The sequence below is a fragment of the Hyperoodon ampullatus genome (genome assembly GCF_949752795.1).
Source record: "Hyperoodon ampullatus genome assembly, chromosome: 2".
Lineage (NCBI taxonomy): Eukaryota > Metazoa > Chordata > Mammalia > Artiodactyla > Ziphiidae > Hyperoodon > Hyperoodon ampullatus.
The window spans coordinates 9,623,557-9,647,633 of NC_136915.1; the positions used below are offsets into that span (position 1 = coordinate 9,623,557).

General features: G+C 41.9%; 1 protein-coding gene across 3 annotated transcripts in view; it reads left to right on the forward strand.

Annotated features, from left to right (window-relative positions):
- Window positions 1-24,077, forward strand: part of VPS13D (vacuolar protein sorting 13 homolog D) — a gene marked incomplete at its 5' end in the record, with an annotated part of 242,440 nt that overhangs the window by 119,984 nt on the left and 98,379 nt on the right. For all 3 annotated transcript variants that reach the window (XM_079697300.1, XM_079697301.1, XM_079697302.1), the window contains 8 exons: window positions 3,457-3,620; window positions 4,513-4,621; window positions 6,818-6,997; window positions 8,918-9,034; window positions 9,871-10,020; window positions 15,276-15,425; window positions 16,371-16,467; window positions 18,517-18,665. In XM_079697300.1, coding sequence (XP_079553426.1) covers window positions 3,457-3,620; window positions 4,513-4,621; window positions 6,818-6,997; window positions 8,918-9,034; window positions 9,871-10,020; window positions 15,276-15,425; window positions 16,371-16,467; window positions 18,517-18,665 — 1,116 coding nt within the window. The remainder of the gene's footprint in view (window positions 1-3,456; window positions 3,621-4,512; window positions 4,622-6,817; window positions 6,998-8,917; window positions 9,035-9,870; window positions 10,021-15,275; window positions 15,426-16,370; window positions 16,468-18,516; window positions 18,666-24,077) is intronic.

Below are 24,077 nucleotides of genomic sequence, written 5' to 3' on the forward strand. Positions count from 1 at the left end.
GCCTCATCAGGTTTTCTATCTATGTATGTATGTATGCATGCATGCATGTGTATTAGCTTGGACTTCCAGAACAAAATCATATAGACTAAACAATGAGAATTTATTTCTCACAGTTCTGGAAGCTGGGAGGTCCAGGATCAGGGTGCCGGCCAAGTCGGTTCCCGGAGGGGGCCCTTCTTCTGGTTTGTGGACTGCAGCCTTCTTACCGCGTCCTCAGATGGCAGAGGAGAGTGGGGTCAGGGGTGAGGGGAGAGGAGAAAGCAAGCCCTTTGGTGTCTTAAGGACACTGGTCCCATCAGGAGACCCCCATCCTCATGACCTCATCTAAGCCTAAGTGTTACCCAGAGGCCCCATTTTCATCACAACTGCGGGTTAGGTCTTCAGCATAAGGATTTTGCAGGGGCACAGTTCATTCTGTAGCTTTATGTGTGTCCCCGTGGCTCCCTGTTTTATTCAGTGTGTTAGCTGTTGCTGTCAGGATTTATTTTTATCCTCAGTTCTCATATTTGGCCAGTGGGAGTGCCTTTAACCTTCTGTGTCCTTTTGACATATGCCCCCTCATGCCTGGAGCACGTTCATACTTCCTGACACAGCAAGTTATTTTGGGCTCATTTTGTACTTTCCCTGCAGCATTCCCGGAATTTGCCACTTCTTTGAGGAGCCCTGATTCCTTTTATCAGAGAATGGAATTTAGAAACTTAAGATACGTACCCTAGGTGCCCTTGTTGCTGCTGTGGTGTCACTGTTCCCAGACTCTCTCAAGGGACAGACCTAGCGATTTTATGTATACATGACGTATATATGCACACACACGGCACATACTGTGTCTGCGTATATACATAACATATGTGCATATGCATACATATATCTTATATGTGTATTTATATATTCAGCAGATTTCTCTATCTCTGTGTATTAAGAACCAGCAGTTCACACTAACAGTTCTAATTCCAGTCCAGCATCACAAAGCTCATTGTAATTTTTTCCCTTTTCATATTTGTAACTCCCTTGTCCAACACTAAGAATGTATTTATTAATTTGACCAGTTCCCGTGAATGTAACCCATGTTCTCTCATCACAGTTGTGCGCCGCCCCCCCCCCCCCCGAGTGTGAACACACCCTGTTACCTGGCGTGGGCCCTGATCTCCACATGCTGGGCAGCTCCCCGTCCAACCCCACCCCCTGCAGGAATTCCCTCCTCACCTGTCTTTGTCTCTGACAACCCACACTAGGCTCGCCTCCCCAGCCCCTCGATATGGATCAGCACCCACCTTGGGTTTCAACATCCCACTCTGGGCCGGGCCACCACAATATACCCACCTTCCCTCACACAGCCCCATGGCCTTCTCCCTCCCTCAGTCTCACCTCAAGGTTTTAGGACTAAATTGTGAGGAAACGGGGCAGGGGAAGGGAACTGGAAGGAGAATGGTGGATCTTGGGTTTTTAAATGGAGGTTTGGGTAGTTTCCAGTGATGATGAGCCTGCACATGCGGGCAGGCAATAGAGGAATCCATGTATGAAAACTTGATTTCACCTGGGCATCTGTGCTTTGATTCCTGATCTGGAACACCTCCGGGAAAATTGAGATGCTTTTCCGTGTGGTTTTGGTGCTAGGGATAGCTGTATTCTCTTACTGTGAACAGAGAAGTAAGCATGTGGGGATTGCGGGTAGAGAAGTGCAGCTCAGTTTCATCTCTTTTCAGAGATACAGGAGGCATTAGCACACAGTAGAAAGAGCACCATCACACTGCTATATTTAAAATAGATAAAAAATAAATAAATAAAATAGATAACCAACAAGGACCTGTTGTATAGCACAGGGAACTCTGCTCAATTCTCTATACACCTGAAACTAACACAACATTGTTAATCAACTATACTCCAACATAAAATAAAAATTAAAAAAAAAAGGGCATCATATCTTCTAGATTTGAGTTCTGGCTTTGCCACTTAACGATGATGATATCTGGTGTTTCACATTCCTACCTGAGCCTCATTTTCCCACTGATCTCCTAGGTTTGTGAGAGGGATCAACTAGGATGCTGTACGTAATGTGCTGTGTAAAGGGATGTGATCATGGTAACACAGCAGACATTTATCGAGGCATTAACCCTGTGCCAAGTATGTGCTGAAAGTGCCTTGTATTTATTACACTTGTCACAAGAACCCTCAGAGGTAGCTTAATTTCCCCCTTTGACAAATCAGGAAACAGGAGCTCTGAGAAATTTAGTAGCTTATCCAAGGTCACTTAGCTAGTAAATGAGGCAGCTGGATTTCAGATCCTGGCGTTCGACTCCAGCATTCATATTACCTTGTTAGCTTTTAATGCAGCTTTGACAGCTTTGTTGCAAAAGCTGTCTTTCCAATGTGGGGCAGCGTGTAGATGCGTTTGTGGTACCCAGAATGTGATCCTGACAGGTCTAGTTGGAGTATACCTTCCCATAGAAAGAGTATTCTCAATGGGTAGGTGTTACTGAAATGGAATTACAGGGATTGTGTTAGAAAGGTAGTATGGCAAAGTGGATAAGCACGTTGCCCCTGGACTCACACTGCAGGGATTCTGACCTTCACTCTACCACCTACTAGTTAATGCGACCGTGGTGAAGTTTCTTTATCTCACTGGGACTTAACTTCTTCATTTGTAAGTAAGAATAATAATAGTATATGCTTCATTGGATTGTTTTGAGGATTAAATGAATTACTATGTGTAACTCACACTGATCAGTGGCTGACACATAGTAAATATTCAGGAGGTATTATTACTATTATTATTATTACTTCTTACATATAATGGATTATACAGACTTCCTTGGATTGACCTGGAAGTTCAAGTACTGCTTATAAAATACTCCTAAGAGAAAATATATTTAGAATTAATAGCAATCAATCTAGTATAACATGAATACAATCCACTTAATAGTAAACCCAGTAAATTGGAAACCATCAATGTAGTATGCTTCCCTTATGAACGTGGGATGGGGGAGATCTCTGGTAAATTCTGGTTTTCTGCCAGTTATGAGGATAACCAAAGACCAAATACTGAGAATATCATATATACTTTATATAATTGGATCACTCTTTTAGGTAAGGGCACTGGAGGGCTGCCATCTGGAATAGCAGTTAACATAGCAGTGTAGCTAGTGGAGGAGATTAGATTGAACCTCGACTAACTGGTTTGCTCAGAAAGTATTAAGTGTATGAAAAAAAAAAATTTTAAAAATTTATATTATTTGTCATTTTTGGTTGTTTGGTTCAAGAGTTTAGCATATCTTATCCGAAGTGCAGCTAGAGATAGATAGACAGTAATGCAAGTTTGAATTAAGCATTGACATAATCAGAAAGTGTCTTTTAGTACAGTCCCTACTTGAGAACTCATTCAGCCCTGTGTGAAGCTCCTGAAGCCCTTGTATGAAGCCATGGCTGCGCATGATGGCTCTTGCTGTCTCTTCCCAACAGGAGCCAGGGAAGCGTTCTCAGCTGTGGAGGATGACCGGAACAGGCGTGCTGGCCCACGAGGGCTCTTCTGTGCCTCACAACCCCAGCAAGCCCTTGGCCGCCCGCTCCACCGAGGGCTCTGCCATCTTAGATATTGCTGGTCTTGCTGCAGTCACGGACAACAGGTAACTTTCATGGCAACTTTTGATTCAAGTTCACTGCTTTCAAATTCAGGCTCAGAAGAAATCTACACCAAAAAGCAAAGAGTCTATAAATGAAGTAAGAATTTGTATTTTTCTTCAATGACAGAAACCTGTTGTATTTCCAAACATGAGTATTGGGTTTCTGTTTTATTTTTTAAAGTCATTATGGAAATGCCCATGGAGATGTTAAAAAAAAGAATCAAACTATAAGAAGGATATGTTATGAAACATGAATGTCTTTTCATCCAAACGTCTACCTACCCCTGCTCCTGAGAAGTGAACAGTTTGTTTTTTTTAATCTAAGAATTTTGTTAATCCCTTGAAAGCAGAAATAAATTATTAAGAGAATAATCAAATGTGTTTTTATGACTAACTCCTTGGATTCAAATCAGCTCTTTAACTTTGAATAAGTTACTTTATTAGCCTGTGCCTCAGTTTCTCCATGAAATCAGTGTGTTTTCAGTTAGTACCTTGTTTACTTCCAAAATGACTTTAGATGACTTACAAGTTAAAACCCATTACAAAATAAAAGTATTTGGAAATAAAACAGAAAAGAATTTTTGAAAATATTTTAAAAACCTTTCTTGTACTACATGACAGCTTGTCATTGTGAGAAAGCAAGAACCCCTATTATATGTATTAAATTGTGAATCCTTAAAGTATTCATATTTGTGTCCTCATTGCTTTCCATGTTGTTTTATTCCTCTTTCCTCATTGAGAGATACCTAGCTGCCATAGGATTCAAGCTAACTGCCTGTTAGATTTTAAGGGCAGAGGATATTGGAAGGAAGAAGAGTAAAACCGCGATCTTGATACTTTCTTCAGGCCTGAATTATTTGACTCACAGGACTTGTTGGATTTTCCTTTCTTCTAGATATGAGCCGCTGATGCTAAGAAAGCCTGATCGTAGGCGAAGCACAACCCAGACGTGGAGTTTCCGAGAAGGGAAACTGACCTGTGGGTTACATGGGTTGGTTGTCCAGGTTAGTAGTTTTTGACATCCCCAGTTGCTGCAAGCAGTGGTTGAGCCTTTTTTTTTTTTTCTTTTTTTTTTGAAACAAAGTCTTAATTAGGATATACGTGAGATGTTGTTGAATGGGAAAAAAATAATTACAATGCAAATATGTATTATTTCATTTTAGTCAGGAAACCACGAAACTTTGTGCATCTGTGCATATTTACACGGGAAATGTTATTGAAGGTGATATGTAAGAAATGTATTAGGAATGGTTGCTTCTGAGTGATGTGTTGTTTTTTTTTTCCCTTGGCTTATCTGGATTTTTTTCTTTGATGAGATAAATTACCTATGTAATTTTAAAAAGGAAGAAAGAGAAAGAAAGAAAAATGTCAGCTAAAAGCCCACCACTAAGTTAGATGGATTAGTTTTAGACCTGTGAGGTTAAAACCATCTTCTATAAAGTGTTCTGTGAGATGGTGAGTAATCTTCATGGGCTCTGCATGCCCTAGATTCTGTTTACTTCTGCATTCTCAGTGGTCCCCAAATAAACCTTTCATTGTTGTAGCAAATGTCGAAATGAAGATTGCTGTTCAGTTTCCCTTGCCTTCAAGTCAGCCAGTCCACCCCATGAAAAACTCCCAGGTACTTTATAAGCAAATGTGTGTTTGGAAAGTTACCAGGAATTTGGATTTTCTCTCCTTCTGGCTTCAGGCCAGGAATGAGACCATGGATCTGAGATGAGTGGGTAGGAAGGTGTCTCAGAGGTTTAGGCATAGAGCAGAACAGCACGTGTGACCGTGTGTGCAGTTCTGCCTCAGCCTGGGACTTTACCCAAAAGGTAAACACTAGAACATCAGGCCCAGAATCTAGAGAGCTCTTAGTGTGTTTGACCCTGGTGGAAACCAGGCTGTCCTTCCATAATGGGAGCTTGTTCTCCGGGGGAGTGAGCAAAACTGCAAGCAGCTTCTGACTGCTGTTTGGTGAGATTTATTTTCTTTATCTCTAGTGCCCTGAGCTTTTTTCATCAAAGACAAGCTGCTTACTTATATGAAGCACACATCTGGAATGGATTTGTGATTTTCAATTAGCAATGCAATTCAGACTTCTAGAGGCAAAAGAGGGCTTGTTATAATTGTTGGGTTCCGTGTCTGACCCTGACTTTACTTCTGGTTTGTTTCTAAAGCCCGTGTAATTCCAATTCTCTTAGAGCATCCTGCCCAACCCACCGCCCCCCCCACCCAACCAAAAAAAAAAAAAACATCCCTTTCTGGTGTTTGTTGTTTCTTGAATCTATTCCATCATTTCTCTGAGTGACCCTATAATAGCAGTATTCAGCAGAGCAGAATGTGTTTTGGTTAGGGAAATAAACTTGTTTCAATCTTATTATTCTGAATAAAATAATTGAAGGCATTAAAACATTTTCTGACACTACCCTTATAAGGTTGTGTATGCACTTTCTTTCTAAACTTAAAACAGTTATAAAAGCTTTCTCCATGTTGAAGTCTGTCCTACAAACCCAGCTCAAATTTTCCTTTTCATTACTCACTATTTAAAAACTAACAGAGGGGGATCTAGACACTTCAGCTATTATCTTCTCTAGCCCTGTATTCACTCTCCCAAAGGCATCATCCTGCAGACTTCCATTTTACTTGGGGCATATAGCAAGAAGGTACTTTTCTCCAAAGGCCCGAATAACTGGCTATCAGATGACATTCACATTTCCCTGTTTCATTTTAGAAGAGGCACCATATTTTGAATATTTGATTGTCCAGCCATATGCCTGTTTGGGGAGGTTTTCAACTCCAGAATTTGCTTTTTATTGGAAAGCTCAGTGATAGTGATACTTCTTAAATTTTCAGAATGTTTCAGCTTTTGAAGCAAACCCTAGTGAGAATACTCAGAGAAATAGGGTTTTTGGTACTTTTTTTTTTTTAAGCTTATCTTAATGACTAGAAGTTACTACTAAACTAATATACTGTATTCATGGAATTATCTTACCTTGAATTCCCTAAATTCATGTGGCGTAACTTTCCATCTTGCCCAAGTAATCCTCCTGTTCTTTATCATCTGTAAAGCTGAAAAAACAGTAAATGCTTTTCTGTATGTTGACCATGACCCTTCAGAAGAGAGTTTAAATTTGGTAACTTGTTTGAAATGACATGTTAAATTGTCAAAGTCAGTGCCTTTGCCTTTTCTTACACATCTTTACTCTGTTCTGCAGGCCAAAGGAGGGCTTTCTGGTTTGTTTGACGGAGCTGAAGTTGTTCTTGGTCCGGACACATCCATGGAGCTTTTGGGGCCAGTTCCACCTGAACAACAATTTATTAACCAAAAAATGAGGCCTGGTTCGGGAATGTTGTCCATCAGGGTCATCCCAGATGGACCAACTAGAGCGCTCCAGGTGATAATTTATCGTAAGAACTGACCTGAGTCTCATTGTGCTCCCCCCGCCCCCACATGGTCAGTCATTCAGCAGATGTTTATTGAAGTATCTGTGCTGGATGTGAGGATGGCGTGTCCTTATTTATAAAGTGGGGATAAGACCTGCCTCACAAAGTTGTTATAAGAATCAGAATATAAGTAAAATATAAGATGATTTTTAAAAAGTGTAAGAATTATTTTTTAATAACTTATAAGGGAAAAGAATCTGAAAAAAAAAGATAAATATGTATGTATCACTGAATCACTTTGCTGCACACCTGAAACTAACACAACATTGTAAATCAACTATACTTCAATAATAAAAGAATGAGTAAAAAAAAGTATAAGAATTAAAGAAGATAATGCCAAGAACAGTACATATTATTATCAATCGTTATATATGTTTTATATATTTAAATAATTGATATATTAATAACATTGACAACAAGGATATACATGAGGTCTCTAATCAGTTAATTAGCATGTTGTGTTATGAAAGTAGGAGTGGAGGGTGCTATGGGGAGTATCTAGAAAGGATTTGTATGCCCAGATTTGGAGACTGGCAGGGGCTTTCTAAGAGAAGTAACACTTAAGCTGAGATCTAAATGTTAACTGAAGGGAGTTAGCCAAATCAAGAAGGAAAGGCGGAGGGGCTGTGCCCTAAGAATGAGAGTGTTCGTTCACCAGTTATTTACTGAGCCCCTATTAGAGCCAGGCACGGTTCTAGGTACTGAACCTAGACTAGTGAACAAACAAAGTTCCCTGCCATCTTGGAGCTTACATTCTAGTGGGTTAGATAAACCATGAGCAATAAACAAAATAAGTAAATTATATATATATGGGAAGTTATATATCTCCATTGAAGGCCTGGAGATAAAGGAGAGTGATCCAACTGGCACATAGAATATGCTAAGAAATAGGCAGGGGACCGAAGCAGGGGCCAGAACATTAAAAGCCTGATACATGCTAAAGATTTTGTGTTTTTTCTATGGCAACAAAGAGTCAGGGAGTGACACGATCAGAAATTTATTTTAACTTGCTCACTCTGGCTGCAGTGTGGAGAACTGGAGACAGAGAAAGACCAGTTTGGAGGGATCTGGATGAGAGATTATCGTGACCCAAACTAGAGTCCATGGCAGGGAGGTGGACATGAAGAGGAGGTTGGAGAGAAATGAATAGAAATGAAAGCTTGTTAGGGGGTAGAGTCAGTCAGACTTAGTGATTGCTTGAATGTGTGGATGAGAGAGAGGAAGGAGTCAAGAATGGCCTTCAAGATTTTGATTTGGGCAACTAGGAGGATGATAATCTCCATCACTAAGATATGTACACAGAGCAGACTTCTGGGGGGAAATGAGGAGTTAAGTTTTGGACTTATTAAGTGTATGGTGTCTACAGGAAGGTGTCCGGAAGTCAGTGTAAGTATGGGTCTGTAGCTCAGGGAGAGTTCTGTGCTGGAGATAACGGATTTATCAGGGCATGGGGAATTAGAGTTAAGGAAAAAGAAAAGATGTTGATGTGTAACAGCAAATTCTCTGAGATAGTACACCATAATCCACAATATCTCTTTAAAAAGCACCCTTCTCTTAAGGCAAAAAATGAATGCCTTGATCCTGAGGTTTGCATGTTTTGACTTGAGCTATAATTCTAGATCACCTACAGATGCCTAACTCCCACTGTATGAAGCTCTCAAGGTCTACAGCTTGGTGTTAGTCATACAGACTCACGACCAAATTTGCTTCATTATTATATAAATCTCACCTTAGCAGTGCTTTGGAAACCATTAACTTCCATAGGATTATTGAGCATAGTAGTGACTTTGACTTACCCAATTGGTATGGAGTGGGTTTCGCAGTGGAAGTGTGAGCCCTCTTAGTAAGTACAGTGTTTTATTTGACTGCAGATAACAGATTTCTCCCAACGGAAAAGTGACCGTTCATCATACGAAGTGGATGAACTTCCAGTTACGGATCAAGAGCTGCAGAAATTAAAGAATCCAGACACAGAGCAGGAATGGGAAGTATGTATTAGCTCTTATTGCAAAGTCATTTCTTCGTTACAGGTTTGTTTAGAATTTTGCTCTTTGGTTTTCTCAGTTGAGACCTTCTCTTTTCTTTCTGACCTCTGTGACTTCTAAGTATCGGTGTTACTTCATAGTATTTAATGTTATCACATCATGAATGTGTGACTATGTTACTTAAATGACTGCTCAGGTCAAATCAGAATGTAACAAATGTTGTTACAGTAAGATGAAAATAAAGAAAGCTAAATTATTTGAATTTAAATAGGAGTGAAGGTTGAGAATAAGCAAACTAGGTTTTATCTTATTGGCCCCAGTTGACTCTGACATCTTTGTTTCCCTGGCCCTGTTTGGGCATTGGAAAGAAAGTGAAAAGTTTGGAAAGGAACATGAGATAAGTGTGAAAAAGCCCACTTATTCCATATTTATTCAGTAACCTTAAAAAAAAAACAAACCACCTATATGTAAAGCACTGTATTGGATGTTATAGAAGTTTGGTGAATAACTTAATAAGAGCTTGTCTCTCAAATAGGGACAAAGATTCTCAAATGATTATTTTCCTGTAATGAGATGCAGAATGTCATCAGTGCTCCGGTAGAGGTATTATCATATCGCTGTGGAGTTCTGGTTGGGGTGGGGAGTGTGCCTGGAGAGGAAGGCTTCTAGTGAGATGATGGAATTTGAGCCGTCAAGGTGAGTAATACAGCTCCTACATGGTTTTCATCTGCTTAGAGGCAAAGTAGAGGGATTTAAAGCCATTTATTTCCTTGTACTCTCTTGGCTACCTTGAGCTCTGTTTTAAACTGTCAGTGTGCCATATTTTGGTTTCCTTTCAGGTGCTTGTGAAGTTAGAAGGTGGAATTGGGCTGTCTTTAATTAATAAAGTCCCAGAAGAACTGGTCTTCGCAAGTCTTACGGGAATCAATGTGCACTACACACAGCTGGCCACCAGTCATATGCTAGAACTCAGCATTCAGGATGTACAGGTGAGAGGGGGAGGCTTAGGACTTGTTGATCTCCTTTTCTTCCTGCCGAACAGCTGACCAGATCAGTGTTTGATGTTCTAAAAACTTTAATGCTTTGGCACAAATTCTGTGGTCTTCAGAAAATCGTTCTATGAAAAGAATTCTTTTACCTATATTTATCTTACTAATTTTTCTGTAGAGCAGAATTCTGAATATAGCAGCTAGTCCATCAGTGACTTAGATAACTTGGTCAAGGTGGCATAGAGGAAGGTGACCCATGGTCCCTCATCTTGCCAATAGAGAAAACAGCGGAAATCATCTAACCGTAATTTAGAGGAACTGAAGTTCACCATAGGGAGAAAAACAAGGGAAGTGGGCTTGTGCTTCCGACCAAGGTGGAGTAACAGGGACCTGATTTACTTTCCCACCTGAAACACCCCCAAAATCCAGATCAGGTAAGGAGACAACAGATTCAAGACACTGGACATCAGGCAACAAAAGACAGTGATTCCTGAGAGGTGGGAAACAAAAGAGGTGAGCCCTGCAATCACCCCAGCTTGCTGCCTTGAAAAAGTTTCCAGGCCATGTCACCAGGCAGAGAGACTGAGACAGAACCCAGCAGAGTGGACGAGCTGAACAGGGTTAAGAGTCCTAGGACCAAGGCAGCCAGAGTTCATAGGACAGCAGACCTGGGAGGAGCATGCTGCACAGAAAGAAATCTCGGGAGATCTGCAGAGGGCTCCGCAGATGGTCAGCAAAGGACAGATCAGAGGAACCTACCATCTGAAAGGGTCATAGGGACAGCACCGGCTGCTCACCGCCAGCCACACTGGGAAAACTGATAATTATGGGACATTGGGAGGAGCCTTCCAGAAAATCTTGGGCCTCCGTGGTGAGCTATATGCCCTAGGCTGAGCACTGCTCCAGACCTACCTAACAAATCAGTCACACAAAAGGAAACTGAAAGAATCAATCTGTTTCCAAGTAAATTAACCATGTCCCTGAACAATAAAGCTCAGGATTTAATGGAATACAGAAACATCCAGCACCCAACAAAGCAAAAATCACAGTATCTGTCATCCTATCAAAAATTACCAGGTGTTGGGGCTTCCCTGGTGGCGCAGTGGTTGAGAGACTGTCTGCCGATGCAGGGGACACGGGTTCGTGCCCCGGGCCGGGAGGATCCCATATGCCGTGGAGCGGCTGGGCCTGTGAGCCATGGCCGCTGGGCCTGCACGTCCGGAGCCTGTGCTCCGCAACGGGAGAGGCCACGACAGTGAGAGGCCCGCGTACTGCAAAAGGAAGAAAAAAAAAAAAATTACCAGGTGTGCAAAGGGGTAGGAAAACACAATATATAATGAGGAGAATAATCATTCAGAAGTAACCCAGAGCTAACACAGATGTTTGGATTTTCAGAGAAGGACATTAAAACTCATTGTAACTGTATTCTTTTTTTTTTTTTTTTTTTTTTTTTTTTTTTTTTTTTTTTTGTGGTATGCGGGCCTCTCACTGTTGTGGCCTCTCCCGTTGCGGAGCACAGGCTCCGGATGCGCAGGCTCAGCAGCCATGGCTCACGGGCCCAGCCGCTCCGCGGCATATGGGATCCTCCCAGACCGGGGCACGAACCCGTATCCCCTGCATCGGCAGGCGGACTCTCAACCACTGCGCCACCAGGGAGGCCCTGTAACTGTATTCTATTCTACATGTTTAAAAAGTTTAGTAGAGACATGGAAGATACAAAAGTCTCTCAAACTTCTAGACATTAAAATGAAATGGAAAAAACACTGGATTTGATCTGTAGCAGATGACACAGTGCAGAAAAAATGATTAGTGAACTTAAAGACATAACAAGAGAAACTGTCCAAGTTGAAATACCCAGAGAAAAATAATCCAAGGGGAAAAGAACCCCACAAAGAGACCAGCATCAGTGACCTATGAGAAAACTTCAAGCAACGTAATATATGGAAAATTGGAGTCCCCAGAGGAGAGAGAGAGGAGGAGACAAAAAAAAAAAAATTGGAATTTTGTAATTATTATGTTTGTTAGAGGGTTTTGTTCTTGTTGTTAGGTAAATGTCTTTTTTTTTTTTTTTTTTTAATCATGAATAACTTTTAAAAGTCATGAATTAGGGACTTCCCTGGTGGTCCAGTGGTTAAGAATCTGCCTTCCAACAAAGGGGACGTGGGTTTGATCGCTGGTCAGGGAACTAAGATCCCACATTCTGAGGGGCAGCTAAGCCCGTGCACCCCAACTATTGAGCCGGCGTGCTCTAGAGCCCACGTGCCACAACTAGAGAGAAGCCCGTGCGCCGCAGTGAAGCATCCCGCATGCTGCAATGAAGATCCCGTGTGCTGCAATTAAGACCCGATGCAGCCAAATAAATAAATATTTTTAAAAAGGCATGAATTAAATTCAATTTTATTTTAAAAAAATAAAAAGATTTCGATCATAAATTTTCCAAACTTAGTGAAAACTATAAACTCACAGAAGCAGCTCAAACACAAACCCACATTCACACCCTCCCCTGCGCCTCCCCCCTGCCCTGCCACACACACGACATGAAGGAAACTGTACCAAGGTACATCATAATCAATTATTCAAAACCAGTGATAGGGCTTCCCTGGTGGCGCGGTGGTTGAGAGTCCGCCTGCCGATGCAGGGGACACGGGTTCGTGCCCTGGTCCGGGAAGATCCGACATGCCGCGGAGCGGCTGGACCTGTGAGCCATGGCCACTGAGCCTGTGCGTCTGGAGCCTGTGCTCCACAACGCGAGAGGCCACAACAGTGAGAGGCCCACGTACCGCCAAAAAAAAAAAAAAAAAAAAAAAAAAACCAGTGATAAAGCATCCAGATTTAAAAAGCCACGTTCCTCACAAGGAACAAAGGTGAGAATGACAGCCAGTTTCTTATTGGGAACAATGCAAGTGACAATATGGTAAACAACATCTTCAAAGTGTTGAAAGGAAAAAAAAACCTGCCAACCTAGAAGTCTGTGCCCAGCAAATATATCTTTCAAAAACAAGGGTGAATTAAAGGTGTTTTGAGATATTCAAAAACTAAAAGGACTCATTTCCAGCAGATCCACACTACAAAAATAAAGGATTATCATGCCAAAACCCCTTTTCAGAAGAATTTTTTCTTTCATCATATATCACAAATAGCAAAGAGTTCAGGCTAATGACATCTCATTTGTTTGAGGATAAAAAGTTAATATCTTGCACCTCTATTTCTTTGTCTTTCTTTTTTGATCTTACAGAGAAGATCTGAAGAATCATTTGCTGTTCATTAATTTCATTGACTTTTTACTGTAATTAAAAAGATTTTTTTTTCCTGTAGTACCTCTTGATTTAATGTGTGCTGTAAATTGTAGAAAATAAATAGATTTGAGAGTTTACTATGATTACAGTGCTATGAGGAAGAATTTTTAAGAACAGAAAATATAGTCCCACCCTTAGGGAGTGTCAGAATCTAATTGGGAGACTAATACAAGAATCAGAAATTCTCAGTTAGTACACTTGTATCAAATGTGTTTGGGGAAAGAACAAAGAAGAGGTCAGAATAAGGTGAGACTTTATTGTCATTTCCTCTATTGGGTGTGACAGGTGATTCATTCACTGGGTGAATTCTTACTGAGTGTCATCTGTGTGCTGGGCATGGCACTGGGCTCTGGAGATACCACCATGACTCAAAAGATGAAGTTTCTGCTCTCTGAGCTAACAGACTAGGAAAGAAGTCAGCCAGTAAGTGAGCGAGCAAGCAAATAGATAATTCCAACCTGGGATAACTGCTGTGAGAGAATAAAGAGGGATGCTGCTGCTTTAGGTAAAGTGGCCTAGGAGGGTCTTCCTGAGGAAGTGGGAGCTGAGCTGAACTTGGAAGAAGAGAATGAGAAAACCAAAGAAAAGGTATACTGGGGGAAAATGTTCCAGAAAATTCTGAGGGAGGAGAGACTTGCCCATCTTTGAGAAAGAATGGGGAGGCTTGTGTACAGGCATGGTGGCAAGCCTGGAGGAGAGTGGTATGTAGTGAGACTGGATCAGGTGGGCCCTTGGAGGCTGTGCTGAGGAGTGCTGTCCTGTCCTAGGAGAAAGGGAAGCCACTGCAGCGTGTCCAGGAAGGAGGGACATGATTTGTGTTTTTGAACGATCATTTTGGCTGCTGTATAGAGAGCACGTGGTAGGAAGCAAGAGCGGAAGTAGGAAGAAGTGCTCTAGGTCCCTCGCCCTTCTCTCTGCACCTTGAAAGCCAACAGAAGGACCATCCGCAGCGATTGTACAAAATGGTTCTGTGGGAACCCATGTGATACAATGGAAAGGTCAAGGGCTTGATGCTCGAAATACCTGCATTTGAATCCCACCTCTCCTACTTACTATTATACCTTGTGAATGTGGGCAAGTAATTTAATTTCTCTAAGCTTCTCTAAGCTTCTGTTTTCTTGTTTGTCAAATGGGGAGGAATAACACTTAACCTTTAGGGCTGTAGTGAGGGATGTGTTAGGTGATGTGGAGGAAGTACACTTAGGGGTACCCGACCCATGTTCTCTCCTCTTTCCTCTTCCTAGTGTGTGGGCCTTTAGGGTAGAACAAAGTAAAGATGCTTGCTTCCTGCCGTGAGCCTCCGGAGGTCCATAAACTTACCTGAGTGTGGAGAGTGTGTTCTCGGTGATGGTGCTGATGGGGGGGATGAATAGAGCAGTCCCTGGTGCCACTGCTTTCATCACTCCATTCCTAGAAAGGAGTTGACTTTAGGATGGGCAGCTGTGCCCACTTGGTAGCCATCTGCTACTGATTCTCTAGTTTGAGCTCTTCAGGGAATTTGGAGCAAGAGAAGCATCGATAGCCTAGTGGTTGAGAGCGTTCGCTTTGGGGACAGAGAGAAGTGGAGTCAAGTTCTCGTTCTGTCATTGACTAGGTGTACAGCCTTAGGCAGGGGGCTCTCTTCTCAGCTTCTTTGTCTATGACGTGAGGACGGTGATGGTCCCCAGGAGGTTATGGCGAGGATGCAGCAGAGCCCTGAGTTTGATAACTTGGACAGGCCGGCCGTCATGGGACTTGATGAGATAATGCCTGTGAGGGGACTCGCTTGGTGCGTGGCACACAGTACTCACCAAATAAAGTATCACTCCTAACTACTGCTATGATTCTTGCTGGTTTTAGTGAGAATGTATTTTTCCAAAAGTACTTTCTGAATGACCTGCATATTGTGAGACCTAGTTAAAGGTAAAAATGAAAACTGAGCAATTTGTCTCTTTTTGTTGCTGCTCTTTCACGTCCTAGGTGGACAATCAGCTCATTGGCACCACGCAGCCCTTCATGCTCTTTGTGACTCCACTGAGCAATGAGAATGAGGTCATTGAGACAGGCCCTGCTGTGCAAGTGAACACGGTGAAGTTCCCCAGTAAGAGTGCGCTGACCAACATCTACAAGGTAGGCTGGTGGGCTTGATTTGTCCTCTCGCAGCCAAGGCTCAGAGCCAGCAGTTCAGGCTGTGGATGGAAATAGTCCAGTGGGGGTAAGGCACTAAGCGACTCGATACATTGCGGAGCGGAATTGATGGAAACGCCTCTTAAAACTTCAGATTCTCAGTTGTGTTGTCGATGATTCAGCGGGCAATAGTACTGAATCCATAGGGGCCAGAGTCGGTATTCATCAGCGTGAAGTCTCTGCAGGAAAGTATAGCATCTTCTAGATTGCTCGTGACCAGGCCTGATCTCGATATATTATTAAAATAATAATCCAAAAATTAGCACACAACATTGTAAATCAACTATACTTCAATAAAATAAATTAAAAAAAATAATCCAAGACTACTGGAAAAAGGATAGGAGGGGCCTGACCTTGGGACAGACATCCTCCTCTGTAAGCTGCCACACTGTTTACTAAAAGCAGATCATTCGGAAGTGATAAACTTTCTTTCCTGGAGAAGTCTTCATGTGCAAGCTAGCAAATCCTGGAAAAGTGGGAGCTAAGACGTTGCTTCTCCTATTTCTGGTCCTTTGTCACCAGCGCTAGTGGGGTCAAGCCTGCCTGTGGCCCTCAAATTCACAAGCCCAGTTCTGCTCCTTAAACTAGCTGCTGTCCATGTGAGCTCAGTACCACATACCACAGTGCATCTGAAAGTGTAATCCTGACTAACCAGACACAGATGCCCTGGGAACCAAGCAGTAGGATGGTGAATTGTCTACTAAACATCTTCTGGAATTTTTGATTCATTATAACAATGTAGAGAGAGATGAGCCAGAAAAAATTTGGCAGCATGATTATGAAATCACATAAGTAAAGAGACCACGCCATATCACAGGGGCCTTCTTAGGGCACGGATGAGAGTTCCTCTGGCATTCGCACTGTAAATCAGAATTTCTTTATCTCTAGCATCTGATGGTCACGGCTCAGAGATTCACGGTACAAATTGAGGAGAAACTGCTCCTCAAGCTGCTGAGTTTCTTTGGCTACGATCAGGCAGAATCAGGTAATGTCGAATGTTCTAGGTGTGTATCTGGGAATTGGCCCAAGGGTGGCATTTTTTAGTCTGCTTGTGAAAACAGGTGGCCTCTGAATGCCTGGCAAGCTCCCTATCCACTTCATAGTCTGAGCTGGGAAGCTAAGGTTTGTGGTTCAGTTCTCTTTCTAAGTATTGCTTGTTGACAGGTATTGAGGTGTATCTGTGAATGAAAGAAGCTGCTCCAAGGGTCTCTGGTGTCCCAGCATGCCCAGGGGCAAGCTTTTGGGAAGCAGTATATTGTTCCTCTTTGTTTCATGTTTTTTGACTCATCTGCTTTAAGATGGCAGAAATGATGTTAGTCATTTAGCAAACCACTTTGTTTCCTAACCTTTGTTTATTAAACAGTTTCAGGGCCAAGAATCAGAAATCCCTTCGGCAGTTCCTTTGGTTTAGCTGAGGAAAAAAATTGGCTAGCCTCAACTCCTTAACTTTTTTTCACATCCATACCCTTATGTCTTAATGTAATTACAAAGGTTTCTAGTTACTTTACTCTTCTTTGGAGAGGGGAGTAGGATAAGCTTCTGAAAGACCTAAATTTTCCAGCAGTGCCACAGAAATTATGTAGCTGTCGTCTCTTTATTTTAGATGCCTCATCATGGCCTTTGCTAGACTGTATATACAGCTTAGAAAGAAGTCAGTAATGCTTAGTCTTTTGAAGACTAAACTAAATACTGAGCCTAAAGAAATGAGAAGATAGAGACTTTTAATGTTTATCTGCCCATGTTGGCTAAAGGGGGAAAAAAATCCCTGGGGACGTGTGTACATATGAACATACACGCGCACAATGCAAGAAAAATATTTTTGCTCTGTTTATCCCAGACTTAGACTTTAAGCTTTAAGTGTATTTGGGATCAGGAGCAGATCCTGTCTGTTTAGTGCTGCGTTCTCCACTTTGGGTCAGAACGCCAGTGTTTATTTGTATTCAGAGAGCCACTTGAGCCTGCCTGCCAGGTATCTGTTCTCTTTTGGTACTGTCCTGGGAAATTTTACTTTAAATTTGATTAGACACGCTTTTCTTGTAAGTTGCTCTACATAAATTTCTCCCCAAGCATTGTCTAGTGGCTTTAGACTCTTTTGTAAAATCCTTGCCTGCCTTTCATTAAGGAATCTCCTCTGCCTTCTATAACTATTCCTGTTCCCTGAATACAGATAAGCCTGTCTCTGTTGTGGTATCTTCTTTTTTTTTTTTTTTTTTTTAACCTATTCCCTTCTTTCTATAAATAGAACTATATAAAAGCTTACAGTATAAATTTGTTTGTTATGTAGATATGTACAGTCTCTTTGGTTTTATTTCTAAAAGCACATGAATCCAAGTGCAAATAAGCTGCCCACATGGGTGTGGGGACAGCATCAAGTTAAAGAGCACATTGCTGTGTTTTAGCCTATGTTCATCCCTTTTACTTCATGAGATAACAAGTGAGAAATCTGCCTCCACTCTGCTATTTAAATCATGTCCACTGTTTGGGAGAGAGAGCCACTTGTCATGATGTTGGTTCTTTATAGCCTGTAGCCTGTTTCTTTTTAAGGCATTATGTTTCGCTCAGGTTCATCATTTAATTGGTCATGTTGTTCATGATGATTCAGTTAAACTACACTCCAAGTACTTATTTAGATACCATTTTCTGAAATAAATTCAGATAATCTGGGTCATTTATAATGATAATGATAACGACATGGTTTCTAGAAAACGCATTGCCAGCAAGCACACCCATGACCTTTGGCTTTCCCACCTGGATTATTTTTTCCAGAGATGATATCTGCCAGATGGTAATAGAGTCGCAAATCAAAAGATTAAGCTATTGTACTTTCTGGATCAGCAACATGAACCAGATCTACTTTTACAAAGAAATGGCATCAGGATATTGTACATACTGCTGAGCCCTAAAAAATTAAATTTAGACAAATAGACATTTACATTTTTCTGTGAGTTTCTTTTCAATGTGAACGAAAGTATTTGCATCATGAGACTTCAGAGGAAACTTATTTTTCAAGAAAACAATTCTACCTTTGTACCAGAGGTGGAAAAATACGATGAAAACCTCCACGAAAAGACAGCTGAACAAGGCGGGACGCCAATTCGATACTACTTTGAAAATCTCAAAATCAGCATCCCCCAGATCAAGCTGAGCGTGTTCACCTCCAACAAGCTGCCACTGGATCTCAAGGTGAGCTGCTAGCTGGGTAAGTTTTAAAAGTGACTTTTCCTTGGAAAAGAATGTGTTTACCACTTTCTTTTTCTGTCCAGCATCATCATTTGTAGCAGATATTTTTACAGGTTTTCTTTTTTGAGAAGGTTCATCGACTCATGCGTGTATGTACATATATACAGTTGGCCGTTGAATAGTGTGAGGGTTAGGAGCACCCACTCCTCCTCGCAATTGAAAATCTGCATATAACTGACAGTCAGCCTTCCGTTATGTGCAGTTCTGCATCCGAGTAAACTGTTGAAAAAATCCGCATGTCAGTGGACCATGCAGTTCAAACTAAGTGTGTTGTTCAAGGGTCAACTGTATATTTCTTTTCTTTTTTTTTTTTTAATGTTTAAGTATGACTTTGCTAAAGATTAAAGAGTAACAAAAGAGAGTAAACACGGAATTACATAAAACCCCATCTGCCCTCTGCTTAGCTCTTGGCTTATCTCAATGAGGTAAAAGCCTCCTTTCCTAGGGCCGCTCCCAGACTCGAGAGAAAAGCTGTAGCCAAGACAGTATCTTCTTTTTGTGCCCGAGTCCTGCCTGCCCTCCTTCTCACCTCCTCTCTTAAGTATTCACCTCTTTTTGAATGGTTGACGGTAGAAATGTCTACCGCCTTCAAGGATGACGCGGTCACTTACCCACCAAAGTGTGGCCTCCCCTACCCACCATATCAGGATGGGACAGTCCGACAGAGCATCTGGATATGCACTTGACAGATACAGTCTGAATACCATCTTTATTTTCTGCAGTAAAATCTCTTAAAATTAAGGGATGCTTCTAGAATTCAGATCCAAGCCTATCTGACTCTAAAGTTTATATACATTTTACCTCTATGCTGTGCTGTCCCTTAGAACATAAGGAGGCAGAGGATTTTAGAGCTCTGTGAGTCGTTAATGATCCCCTTGCTTGATGAACAAGGATATTGGAGTTCACAGTGTTTTGCCACTGAAGCCTGTGTAGTTGGAGCAGGAGTAGAACCCAGGTGATTGTTGGAAGGTCCTTCCTCAGGCGGAGTCTACATCTGCCTCCCTGCAGCCTGCGCCCCTTACTTCTGGTTCTTTCCTCTGTTGCACTTGAAGATGGGTATCAAGACATCTACCTCCCCACTAACCACCGGTCGAAGGCTTTCCCACTGCCCCATGCTGCATCCTTTAAGATGCTGCAAGGTGGTCTCTCTTTCTGAACAGGAGTAGCTAGAGACATGGACAAATAAGTAATAAACCTGGAGTCATAAATGTACATGCCTGCAGGGACTGTGCCAGCAGTGAAGTTGGCAAAGCAGCTCCGGGGGCACCGTGGCCCTCAGAGTGTGCACTCTTCATCTGAAGGGGGGGCAGTGCAGCTCAGCTCCAGCCAGTTGTTATCGGGGAATGTGAACCCAGTGTTGCCAGATCTTCGGATTTTTTAAAGTGAAGCCGGAAATCTGGATTTTTATGTGGAATCTCCTGGTTTTTAAACGTTGGCAACCGATTTGAATTTTTTTGTTTTTGTTTTTAAGCCTTGTGGACCTAACAAAACATGTGTGGGCCTCATGTGGCCCACGATTTGCCAGCTCACAACTTCTAAAATAGACTTATAGGTAACAAGACAGTAGTCTGGTCCACATCAAATCGTATTTGGGCAAGGGTGACTGCTTCATTAAGGCAGCAAACGGGATGAGTAGTTGGGAATGCTGGTCGGGACCAGGGAGCTCCTGCAACCATCCTGAGAACGGTGCCTTCTCGATGGACTGTCCTGTCTGCTTAATTAGCTTTAACTTCATGTTTCCCAGGAGACTAAAGATACTTATAATTAGCATGGGAGTGGGGGGGAAACCATGGGAAAACCACTATCTTGCTAATATCCACAAGTATCCACTTGACTTACGTGACCCTTTGGAATGGGTTTGTTTGATAAAGTATATATTCCCCCAGAACACTTGGCACTCACCCAACAAACCAGTGTCAAGCATTTCCTGAGAGTTAAGGACTTCTTGTTTTCTAAATCATCTTACTAAGAAACACAGACACCTAATTGTTCCTTCCAAATTGCTCCTGGTAGAAGATTTCCCCCCAGACTAACAAATGCAGTATGATTTTCTACAGTTGAAGTAGCTTCAGACCCCCAGTTCCATGGTTTTGATGCTTGCACGCTCGCCCTGCATGCAATACACTGGGAATTGTTTAGGTTGAGTGTTTCATTTGGCGCTATATTGAAGGAACATTTTCAAGGCGTTTTTCAAATGATTGCTAAACAGATTCAGTGGAGCAGCCACGTTATGAGGTGTGGGGCGGGAGACACCCTGAATGTGGTACCTTAATGTTTCAAACAGGGTGCTGGGAATTGGGACGTCAGAGTTAAATTCTCAGCTTACAGAAGTCACCATTTTATTGTGTCTTGCCTTCTCCTCGAGGAGTCTGGGACTCATAAAATAATGTCATTTATTCAAATAGTTTTCTAACAGAGTAATATCCCTTTATTAGTAGCTCTTAGGAAGAGCAGTCTGCTCTTTGAGATGAATATGTAACGGCTAAAAGTATGTGCTTAGGAAATGGAGTCCTGTCCCAGAGCAGGAATCATGAGAGTCTGACTAAAAGGTAACCATGTCTTTGGTATTGAAGGCATAATTATCTTGATTCTCTTGACTCCAGGCCAGAAGCGAGGCTGTCAGAAGTCTCAGAGGGAAGTCTCTTCAGGTTTACACCGAGGGTACATTATTGCCAGATAGAGCGTCTGTTCAGAAGGACTCAAAGCAGTTTCACATCTGCTATCTCAATTGGATTCCTTACTCTGCGATGGAAGAAGGGGGAGATAATAGTTCCATCTCACAAACGCAGAGACGAAAGCACGGCATTCCCCGCCCACCCCCATTCGCCATTATTCTCCCAAGTTTGCATGTTAGAGAGTAGCAGAATAATATTGAAAGTGCCAGGTAGTTTATATGTTCTTTCGGTTTTCTTAAAGATCAAAAGAGTCCAGGAGCCTTTAAAAGGTTTCACAAGGTGGCCTACAGCAGCCCTTTTCCCATTTAGAGCACTGGGGTATTACAAAAGAAGGGCTTTAATTGAGCAATCTAGTTTGGAAGAAAACCCACATTTTAATGGTCGGAGAGCAAGAGGGTGGGGGTGAGGGGGAATTTCAAACAAAGACACTATTTAAAAAGCCTAAAACTGTCTTCTCAAAGGCTTGAAATAATTTGTTGGGAAACTTCAGACCCTTTACTTTTTCCTCCCCTCCCTAAATAAAAACCAGATTTGTTAAAAGGAAAAAAGATCCAGTATTGTTAATTGTATTTCAGAAAGTGCCAGAGAGGGAAATATCCCTGTAGTTTTAAACACTGTCCCAAGAGGGAAGTGGGCAAATACCCTGCTTCACATAAACAGTCTCTATGTACCATAAATAAACCTTTAAAGAATGAATTCCAGACAGTTTTGTTTAGTGCAGGATAAACTAAGAAAGGAAAGGACATGGCCCAGGGACTAGCTTGTGATCTGAGACCTTATGGCATATGGACAGGTATTTCTTCTTTCAACTCTATAAAGTTTCTGGAAGACTTCAGCGGTTTTTGTCTGGCGGAAGTAGGAATAGACAGTTTCCTATTTTTATTAGGAACTTATGAGCACAGATTGCTTTCTCCAGAATCCATTTTATAACAGGAAACTGTCTGCTACTTGAGTAAATAAGCATCAACTTTGTATACTACTGTATTTGATTAGTCATTCAGTTACTACAAGAAAAAGCCCTGTTTGGCTCGGAAAGAGGGGAACTCTCATCTCCTCTACTTTGACCTCTACTTTGACTCACCAGAACAGCCTGAAGGTGGCAGAGTAATTCATACCAGTGTGCCATATCTCAGCTTTTTCAAATGTGGGAGGCCCCAAAGCAGTACCAGGTAAAGATCATTTTTACTGAAAGGCCAGAAAACTTCCTTGGTTCAGACAAAGCACATTAGCCTCTCAGAAAGGGGATAGTGTCCCTCATGAGGGCTTTGACAACTTAGTAGAGGTTTCAAAGTCTTTGGGTTATGTGTGGTTCTTCTTCTTCAGTGTTTGGTTGCAATGAGAAAGTTGGGGTACAAAGCTTTTTGCCATATGCCTTTGCTTTGATCTCATTTCCTCTTTTCTGAGAAGAAAGTAATGCTCAGAGTTGTATTGACAAAACAAACTGCTGAACTGATGTCAGTACCTGGCTTTCCTAGCATATCTGTTTATTGTGGGCCTGAGCAAAGCAGTTGAGGCTGTGGGGCCTCAGTTTCTGTGTCAGTGAAATGGGGAAAACAGTACCTACTCACTTCATCGTCACTCACCACGTGCATGGGCGAGACACGCAAGAATGAATAGCAGAACGTTTTTCAGGAGAAGTAAAATAATCCTCTTTTCTGGTCTCCATGCGTTCTGCCTGTTAGGTAGTTGTGGTTGTGAAAATGAGTGTGTTCAAGTCTACGATCTACTAATAACTAGCTACAGGAGTTTAGGCTACCCACTTAACGTTTCTTTGGCTTTATTTATTTAAAGAAACGAGAGTGTTAGGCTGAATTAACTTGAGGATGCTCTTTTTTTTTTTTTTTTTTTTTTTGCGTTACACGGGCTTCTCACTGCTGTGGCCTCTCCCATTGCGGAGCACAGGCTCCTGGATGCGCAGGCTCAGCGGCCATGGCGCACGGACCCAGCCGCTCCGCGGCATGTGGGATCTTCCCAGACCGGGGCACGAACCCGCATCCCCTGCATCGGCAGGCGGACTCTCAACCACTGCGCCACCAGGGAAGCCCGAGGATGCTCTTAATCTCTGAAATGTTTTGTCCTGAAATTCAGTAGGAGGTTGCGAGTGACTCTTCCCAAGGCACCAAACGCAGTGGCCTTCTTTCTGTCCTCGTCTTTGTCGGATCCTCTGCCATATTTGATATTGCTGACCTCCCTGTTCTTGGCGTTGTCCTTGCTGGTTCTCCTGTTACTCTTCTGTTTGTCTCTTCTCTTCTCCTAACCCATATGTTTATTAAAAAGGGCCATTTTTCTCCTCTGTGAACTGAACTGTCTGGTCATATCACTTGTCCATTTTAAAAATCATTTTATTGGTCTTTTAGCTCCTCTTATTTTAGAAGCTCTTTATAGAAGTTTTGTCTTTGTTATAAGTCACAAGTATTTTTTCTTTGGTTTTTCATTTGTCTTTTTTACTTTGCTTTTGGTGTGCGTATGTTTTTTTAAAATCGTACAGAAGCTTTTTATTTTATGTTGTCAAACTTATCAGTCTTTTGCCTTTTGAATCTGAATTTTGAGTCACAAAAAAGTTTTCCCACTCTGGTTTTAGACAGTTTCATCTAGGTTTTCTTCAATTATATAACTTCATTTCAATTAAACATGCTCTTGTTCCAGAAGAATTTAAAGCAGACTCTGAAAATACATGCTA